General features: G+C 50.0%; 1 protein-coding gene across 1 annotated transcript in view; it reads right to left on the bottom strand.

Moving 5' to 3' along the window:
- Positions 1–8,616, bottom strand: part of Bri3 (brain protein I3) — a 33,164-nt gene extending 24,548 nt beyond the window's left edge. The window contains exon 1 of the mRNA XM_050124362.1: positions 8,490–8,616. Within this exon, the coding sequence (XP_049980319.1) occupies positions 8,490–8,616 (127 nt within the window). The remainder of the gene's footprint in view (positions 1–8,489) is intronic.
- Positions 8,617–9,667: the final 1,051 nt, after the last annotated feature.

The following is a 9,667-nucleotide window of genomic DNA, read 5'->3' as shown; positions in this document are numbered from 1 at the left end:
CTCTCTCTCTCTCTCTCTCTCTCTCTCTCTCTCTCTCTCTCTCTCTCTCTCTGTGTGTGTGTGTGTGTGTGTGTGTGTGTGTGTGTGTGTGTGTGATGGGAGTAGTAGTTTGGAGACAGGGTCTTCTGTAGCCCAGGCTGACCCAAACTCACCCTGTAACAAAGGATGACCTTGACCTCCCTATCTTCCTGTCTCCACTGCCCCAGTGGTGGGATTACAGGCACAAACACCACACCTGGTTTAATATCATCCTTGCTGAAACGTCTGGAACATTTCATAGTCAGAGTCACTCGGGTGCATACACATAGCGTAGCGTTGGTGTATGCAGCATGAAATGAGACCGTCACCTGCTTTTGGCGCTGACGATGTAACGACCTGCGGATGGAGTTACTAAGAAGTGATGACTTGCTCAAGGAGATGGGGAGGCAGTGAGAATGGGGGAGTGGCTTGCAACTGCCCTCCAGTGATGGAGTGGCTAGTTCAGAAGGGGACATTTGACCAAAGACAGACTAGAGAGAGTAGCCATGTACTGTGCCACCTCAGACCTCTGATCCCAGCATGTGGGAGGTCTGGGCATGAGAAGCAAGAGTTCAAGACCATCCTTAGCGACACAGAAAGTTTGAGGATAACCTGGGCTATGTGAGACCTTGTTACCAAAATAAATAATAGATAAACAAACAGATAAAGGAGGAGGTGCTGCTGGATCCGCTAGTAAAGGGAGGGTTTGAGTCTGCATCCTCACACATAACAGCCAGAAAATGTGGTGTGCACCTGCGATCCCAGCACTCGAGAGGCAGAAACGGAGCGGGGTGGGGGTGGGCAGGAGGGGAATTCCTGGAGCTCGCTGGCCAGCCAGCTGGCCAAATGGATGAGACCCAGGTTAAACTAGAGACTGTGTCTTAAAAAATAGATGGAGCCGGGTGGTGGTGATGCCCACCTTTAATCCCAGCAGTCCAGTCGGGAGGCAGAGGCAGGAGGATCTCTGAGTTCAAGGCTAGCCTTGTCTACAGAGCAAGCTCCAGGACAGCTCGGACTACACAGAGAGACCCTGTCTAGAAGAAAGAAAGAGAAAGATGGAGAACAACCAAGGAAGACACCCGACTTCAACCTCTGTTCTCCACACTGACACTTGTGTAAGTGCAAACATGCAGACACACACACACACACACACACACACACACACACACTCAAAATAAGAAAATGAAACTGTTGGGCAGTGGTGGTGCACGCCTTTAATCCCAGCACTCGGGAGGCAGAGGCAGATGGATCTCTATGAGTTTGAGGCCAGCCTGGTCTACAAGAGCTAGTTCCAGGACAGGCCCCAAAGCTACAGAGAAACCCTGGGGGGGGGGGGAGAAAGAAAGGAAAAAGAAAATGAAACCATTGGCTATGTAGAGATGGAAGAAGAGTTTAGGTTTGCTCACTTGTTTGATGTGGGCAAGCACAAATCACTTATAAAGTGATAGGATTCAGTGGGGCAGAGAGAGGAATGATGGGTAAGGGGACAGAGTCCTGTACACAGGGGACAGTCCCCTGTAAGGTGGAATGGTCTCCCACAGAAGGGAATGCAAAGGTGCTAGGACAGATATCACTCCCTCCCTTACCCTTCCCTCTTATCCCACCCCCTTCCTTCCCTTGCTCTCCCCCCTATCCCTCCTACTGGGTGCTAGGTAAGCACTCTACCCTGAACTGTGTTCCCAGCATGAGCACTCTCCTGAGTGTGGCTAAATCCTCCATGAAGTTGCTAGCAAAGCCAGAAGCTGAGTCTGAGACCAGAGGGGGAAGTGTAAGAAGCAGATGGTTATAGGACGCCCCAGAATAGGAGTCTGAGTGGGCAAGAGGAAGAATTACAGTGTGATTGTGGAACCACATGAGGCAGTAATGTAGCCATCCAGGCAGACGGGGAAATGTTCCCAAGAGACCTGTGCCCCTCCTTCCCGGCCATCATGCTGGTGAAACCTTAAGGAATTGGAATTTCCCAGGAAGCCTCATACTGGTCCCCAGTGGGTGGACCTGTTTGGGAAGGATTAGGAGGTGTGGCCTTGTCAGAGGAGGTGTGTCACTGGAGGTGGGCTCTGAGGTTTCAAAAGCCCGCACCATTCCTAGTTAGCTCTCTGTTTTGTCATTGTGGATCAGATGCCAGCTTCAGCTGCTGCTTTCAGCACCATGCCTGCCTGCCTGCCGCCAAGCTCCCCACCGTGATGGTCGTGGGCACACCCTCTGACACTGTAAGCTTCCGATAAATGCTGTCCTCTGTAAATAGCCTTAGTGTCTCTTCACAGCGATAGGAAAGTTAACTGAGCCACTGGAGAAAGAAAAGGCTGAAGCCCGGGAGACTGAGGTGGCACAGTCTTCCTGAAGGACGCACATCACTAGGGAGGGAACTAAAAAGTCTTTCCCCCTTCCAATTTGCTCTCTCTGATTCCTGCTGGCAGTTAAGGGCGTGAACTCTCAGCTTCCTGCTCCAGCTGCCACTCCTACTGCCGGCTGCCACACTTCTCTGTCACAATGGAACCCGCTTATCGCCCTGGAACCATAAGCCAAATACAGTCTTCTCTGTGCTGCCATGGTCACGGTGTTGTTACCATAGCAACAAGGAGTAACTAATGCAACTTCTTAAGGGGGACACAATTAACTGTCATGTCATTAGCCATGTTTATCATCTTGGGGACTCTCAAGTTACGTCTCAAAGGCTTGCTAAAAGATATTCTCTCTCTCTCTCTCTCTCTCTCTCTCTCTCTCTCTCTCTCTCTCTCTCTCTCTCTAGTCTCCCTTCCCTCTTTCTCTGAGACAAGGTCTTACAAGGCCTTCTAAGTAGCCAAAGATGACCTTGAACTTCTAACCCTCCTGCCTTCACCTCCCAAGTGCTGGGATTACAGCTGTGCACCACCACACGTGGGTTATGGTATTGAAACCTGGACTCTGGGCTTCATGGTGGCAGCCAAACACGTTACCAACTGAGCACATCTCCACCCCCTTCTTTCTGACAAGTGAGATGACAGGGTGGCTGCAGAGGTGACTTGCATGGAGTCATGATCTGATGAAGAAAAACCAGGAGGTCCTAGGCTTGCGCAAGGCTTAGGGCTGATCTTCTCCTGCACTGGGGTTTCTGGTGGGAGTCCTAGAAAGTTGCAGGGCCCAGCTGGGAAGGGAGAAAGGCCTTAAGGAAACGTGACTGATTGTGCTGGAATCTTTACCTTTTAGCTGGAGAGAGCCTTCAAGCAGGCACCTGGATGAGGCTCCTTTCCATCCACGTCCCCATAATACCCCTGCCTTTCCATCCTGTCTCATTGGAGACCAGAAGTCAGCCATCCAGGTGTGGGGCAGCCTTCTTTCCCTCCAGAGGTTCTTATGAACAACCCTTCCTGTCGTTTCTTGTACCTGCTGACTCCAGATTCCTTGGCACACAACAATTGCAAATGCCTTTAAGCCCATCCTCATCCTCTCTGGGCCCCTCCTATAAGGACACCAGCCATTGTTTGCATTCAGGGCTCAAGCTTGACATAGAATGGCCTTGCCATGTCTACGCACTCGTGCCCAAGCCTTACCCCTCCCAGGGAGCGTCCTCATACAGCCGGGGTCCCACTGCCCTGTGTCACTGGCACGGCTGGAGCCAAGGTATACTAAAGATAGACACCAGTGTCCTCCCTTCAGCTGTGGGGTTAGAGACACAATGGTCTCCAGGGAATTGGGACTTCCCCGCAGGGTCTCAGAATGAGGAGAGGGAAAGGCTGAAACCCCAGGTGCCAGCCGGAGGGGGGGCCTAACCCTAACCCTTGTTAGACCACCCTGAACTGAACAATGATGGGTCCGTGACAAACGGGCACACCTTGACCAGGATTTCTTGGCTATGCATAATTCTTGACCCCTAAAATTAGACATAAACCTCAGAAACTGGAAAGATGGCTCAGTGGTTAAGAGGACTGGTTGCTCTTGAAGAGAACTTGGGGACGATTGCCAGCACCCACAAGGCAGCTCACAGCCATTTGTAACTCCAGTCCCAGAGGATCTGATGCCCTCTTTTGGCCTCTGAGAGAACTGCATGCATGTGGTGCACAGAGGTACAGGCAGGCAGGACACCCTTTCACATAACATAAAAATAATTAAAACAAAAAAATTAAAATGTCCCTGAAAGTGGACCTTGGGGTCCCCGGACCTCTTCATCTGTTCCTCTTCCCAATGTGGCCGTACCGGATAACTCTCTCCTCTGCTTTTCACGATTATCTATTAGCTAGTGCATCTCGTTAGCTGGTATTGCAGCTGGGTCACTTATCAGGGCTTCTTTAACCCTAAAAACCCCAGTAACCGTGATTGGGGTATGTTGGGAACTGTCCACGGCATGTCTTATGATTTATGTTTTCTGGCCTCTTTTAGGGTCATCTCATGGAAGTAAACATCAGCGCCCCCTAGCTGTTTGCAAAGGAATCTCAGGCACAGACAGCTGTTGCTATTTCAAGGAACCCTTACCTAAGACTACACCATGTTGCCCTGTACCACCAAGTGTGCAATATGGAAACACTGGTGACTGTGGTGTGTGTGTGTGTGTGTGTGTGTGTGTGTGTGTGTGTGTACGTGCGACCACACGCGCTCACGTGCGTGTGCACCCATGCCTTTGCCCTTGCATTACTAGGGAATGAACCCTGGGCCTCATGCCCGCCAGTTGTTACCACTGAGCTATACACGAACAGCCCTTTTCCTAGCTGGTATTAGCCGTAAGTCCAAGAAGCTAGCCTACTCTTTTTACTATTTTGAGACAGGGTCTTACTAAGTTGTTCAGGTTCTAGTCTTGATCTTACTCCGTAGCCCAGCCAGGCCTTAAACCGTGATCCTCCTGCCTCAGCCTTCCGACAGTAGCTGAGATTACAAGTCTGTTTCACCAGACTGGCTGACCACTGGTTCTCTGAGAAATACATTCCTACAGGATAAGACAGAATTTGTTTCATTTAGAGTGTATCTTCTTTGGGCTGGGTACGTCACTTAGGGATAGGGTGTTTGCCGGGCACACAAAAGGACTCCTCACCAAAAGGAAAATCAAAATAAGGGCCAGAGATGTCACTGAGTTGGCACAGTGCCTGCCTAGACTCTATAAAGCTATCCTCAGCACCTGTCGAGCCATGTGTGGCGGCATGCAGCCATAATGCCAGCACTCAGGAAGTAGAGGCAGGCAGAGGAGAAGGTCAGGTCATCCTCTCCCGAGTAGCCTGCTACCTAGTGGATTGGCAGCCAGCCTGGGCTACATGAGAGCCTGCCATCCGTGAGTCCTATGTACATTTTTCTGATAACTTTAATTCTATTCTTTATCCACTTACATTACCTATCACACATAAATTTATTTTTTTAGTATTGCCATTTCTATTTAAAAAAAAAAATAAATGCATCCAGGCAGTGGTGGCGCATGCCTTTAATCCCAGCACTCGGGAAGCAGAGGCAGGTGGATCTCTGTGAGTTCGAGGCCAGCCTGGTCTACAAGAGCTAGTTCCAGGACAGGCTCCAAAGCGACAGAGAAACCCTGTCTCAAAAAACCAAAATAAATAAATGCAACTTTGATTTTGAGCAGTGCATATAAATGTTTTCTAAGAAGGGCAGCAAGAGGGGATCTGTGCAGACGGAGGATGTGCTGGCCCCTGCCTAGGGGTTGGAGGTTGTCATCCTCCAGACCTTGACAGTCACTGTGACTGTCCTCAAATGTAGCAGAGGAAGCTGAAACAAAGATCATGCTCTTTCCTTGCATGCTCTTGAGAAGCACTGATAACCCATCACGTGGGCTTCTTGGCACATACAGGAACTGGGTACCTCACATGGCTGGGACTGTGACCAAAGGAGAAAAAAAAAAAGGAGAAGGAGGAAGCCTAACGTCAAAAGCCAGTGCTGGAACCAATGACAAGTGCCTGTCTTGGGGAAGGACATTACCAAATATTTGCTGACTAGCAGCTAAATGTTTATCTTAGATAAACACTTCGGGGTTTTATGATAAGCGTGGTGTGAGCTTTGCAATTGTACTGGGCAAATATTTCCAGGTATTTTATAAATTAAGCATATTGGCTTCTACACGACACACAGAAGTGGTTTTTTGCTGTCAGGTGGGAGATGGCTCCAGAGGTGAAGCGCTTGCCCTCCAGGCATGCCGACCTGCCTTTGACCCCAGGATACACGTGAAAAGGCCAGGCATGGAGACCAAGGCCTGAACTACCAGCACTGGGGAGGTGGAGACAGGCAGATCCCAGCCAGCCTAACCTATGAGACAAGATCCAGGCTAGTAAGGGACCTCGTCAGAAAACACAAGAGCAATCCCGAGGAACAACACAACACAAGGTTAACATCCGGCCACTGTGCGCTTGCATCCCCACGTACAACTGCACCCATATGCACACACAAACGTACACAAACACATTTACAATCTTTTCTAAGTCACACATACACGTATTCAAATGTACATAATGCCCTTTGTTGTTCCCCTTTCTCTGTGGGCATTAAATCCAGGGCCTTGGCACCCTGGGCAAGCACTCTACCCACTGAGCTATGCCCCGATCTTTCCAGATTTCTTGATTGAGGGACAGAAAGGGTCCAAGGACATTTCAACCAAATTTAGATGTTGAGGCAGGTAAGGTGAAGGGGAAGATCCGGAATTGACGTACAATGGGTTCTCGTCAAGAATGTTCTAGGCTAGGGGTCTCCTGTATAATTTGGGCAAGCAACTGAGCTCCCTAAACTGGAGACATCAAATCCTTTGAGGATTAGAACAGTTTCCTGGGCTGGGAGATGGCTCATCAGTAAAGAGCCTGCCATGATGACCTGAGTGTTCCCTAGGACACATGTTAAAAGCCAGGCATGGGGTAGGAACCTGTATTCCCAGGCTCATTGGCCAGCCAGACTAGCTGGGTTGACAAACTCCAGGCCAGTGAGTGCCTGTCTCAGAAAACAAGGCCTGGGGCTTGAGAGAGAGCTCAGAGGTTGAGAGTACCTGCTACACATCATGACGATCAGATTTGGATTCCAGCACCCACGTTACTGGCCAGGTTTCCTGTTATGCCTGCAACTCCAGCTCTGATGGGAGGATATCTGGGCTTGCTGGAGGCCCTGCATAGAATCCCCCAGTGAGGGGCTGGTGTGTGACTCAGTGGTAGAGCCCCTGCCTAGAATCCCCCAGTGAGGGGCTGGGGTGTGGCCATCAGTAGAATGTTTGCTCAGCATGTTAGGCCCTGGGTTGATGCAGAGTGCTGCAAGAGGTTTAATTTACAGTGGTAGCAGGAAACCAAGCAGAACTTGAAGGGCACACTTGTGACCAATTAGTGATTACTGAATTTGGTGACAAACATGGATCCTCTTTGTTTGGGATAAGCAGACAAGGGACCAGTTCCCAAAAGACAAATAATTTATGACTTTGGGTCCATAAGGATGTCAAGGACCCAACCTGAAAATTCATAGAAGATTCTTCAAGTGTGGGTGTGGCTAAAGATCCTGATGTCTTTCTCACAGCCATTTCTTAATATGGCAAAGCCACCCAGAATTAATACCCAAAGTCAGGATCTGAGATGGTATTGGCATGGGGCCTTAGCTTTGGGAAACAAGTGAGCTTGGGGAATCCTTGTGGGAGGGTCTTTGACAGGAGAGGATGCCACGGGCTGGAGAGGTGACTCAGCAGGAAAGAGCACTTGACTCTAATCCCCATAGTCCCACATTAAGTCAGACCTGTCGCTGTGCATGCTTGTCCCCACGGTGCTGTGACGAGCAGAGACTGGAGGATCACTGTAATGGTCTGGGTGAGATGTCCCTCCCAGGGTCGGGCGTTTGGACCCTGGGTCCCCAGTGGTGGTGCTGTTGGGGACACGTGGCCCTGCTGAAGGGAACACATCCCTGGGGGCAGGCTACGAGGCTTCAAAGACTCAGTTTCCCAGTTTGCTCTACTTCCTTCTTGTGCTTCTGAGATGTGAGCTCTAGGCTGTTCCTATAGGATGCCATGGCTACTGCCTACTACCACATCAATGCCACGATGGAACCGAAACACCAAATAAACTCTTCCTCCTACAAGCTCATGGTTGTTGTTGTTTTGAGACAGGGCTTTTCTGTGTAACAGACCAGGCTGGCCTCGAACTCACAGAGATTCACCTGCCTCTGCCTCCCGAGTGCTGGGATTAAAGGTGTGCGCGTCTCCACCGCTACATGGTGTTTTATCATAACAGTAGAAAAGTCACTAAGACAGTCACCCTGGCTTGCTGGCCCCTAGCCTAGCTCCAGGTGAGAGACCCTGTCTCAAGAGAATGAGATGGAGGGTGTGAGATTAGGTCACTCAAAGTCCTCTGGCCTCTGTGGCTGACACAGATACATGTGCATACACTACACATATGTAACACACCACACACACACACTGGAGGGGCTACCATGATAAAGGGACTGAGAAAAAAAAAACACCTGCTTCTCCTGCCCCTTCTCACTCCCACCAAGTGTCTTCCCCAACCAGGCCTCCCGAGCCTCAGCCCAGGGCCTCATACCTGCTTCCTGCACTGTGGTGCTCATGGCTAGTCCCCGTAAGATGCCCAGGAGTGGCCAGAGGAAATCTGAGGTTGGGCCAGGAAAAGCCCCCTTACGTTCCAGCAGCTGACAGGCAGTGACCAACATGAAGGAATGACCCCAAAGGCCAGTGAGGCAAAGTCATATCATTGAGAATGCGGGGGAGGCAGGGAGGAACTGGGCAGGCTGGGCCTCGCAGGGGACAGAATGTGGCCTCACAATCCTGCTCTGTGCCAAGGTTCTTAGGTTCTGAGCTTGCTCCGGTGGGCAGGAGGTGACAGCAGCTCAGATATTTCATCCCTCTGCCAAGAGATGTGATACAACCCATGATTCAGGCAGGGACTGTGGAGCCACAATGCAGTAGAGGCAGGGTCCAGTGTCAGCCTTCAGCCCCAGAAAGGTCAGAGTGAAAGGTAAGAGCTGCAGCCTTATGCACAAGGAGTTAGAAATAGCCCTGAGGTTCCAGGAACAGAATCAACAATACAACATTATATAACAATTTCATGAGGCCCGGCAAGGTGGTGCACACCTCCAAATGCAGCACTCGGGAGGCAGGAGGAGAAAGATTTCAACCTTCAGAGCAGCTAAGGCTTTATGAAGGGACTGTCTCCAAATAAATAAATATACACACACATAATTACAGTCACACATATACACACACACCATACACATACATACCCTGACACACATACCCACATATGCACGCATATACCCACATATGCACGCACTCACACACACACCATTTCCTTCTGAAGATCTGATAATTGTGTTTATGAAAATATAGCAAGAAAAGGCAGACTAAGAAGGAAAAAAAGGCTCATTTTCCACCATGCACACAGCCCTGGGAACCACGCAACATAGAAAGCTCATATGAAGGGGTGGGGCGCAGGGGGTGTGTCTCAGCCAGCAGCATTTCCCAATGTGGGTTCCATCCCCAGCACTGTGCACACCTGACAGAGTGGTACATGCCTGTCATCCCAGCATTTTGGAAAGTGGAGGCCGAAAGATGCAAAGTTCAAGGTCATCCTTGCTCACACAGTGAGTCTGAGGTCGGTCTGAACTAAATGAGACTGTATTTTAAAGGGGAGGGGACAGATGTTTAAAGCTTAACTGCTCTCTTCGCAGGGGAAACAGTAGTTGGAAGGAGCAATTACTTTTT

This window comes from Alexandromys fortis, unplaced genomic scaffold (genome assembly GCF_014885135.2).
Source record: "Alexandromys fortis isolate MF-2015 unplaced genomic scaffold, M_Fortis_MF-2015_v1.1 scaffold_227, whole genome shotgun sequence".
Taxonomy (NCBI): domain Eukaryota; kingdom Metazoa; phylum Chordata; class Mammalia; order Rodentia; family Cricetidae; genus Alexandromys; species Alexandromys fortis.
Note: the sequence above shows the minus strand (reverse complement) of the source record. Positions and strands in the feature narration are given on the sequence as shown.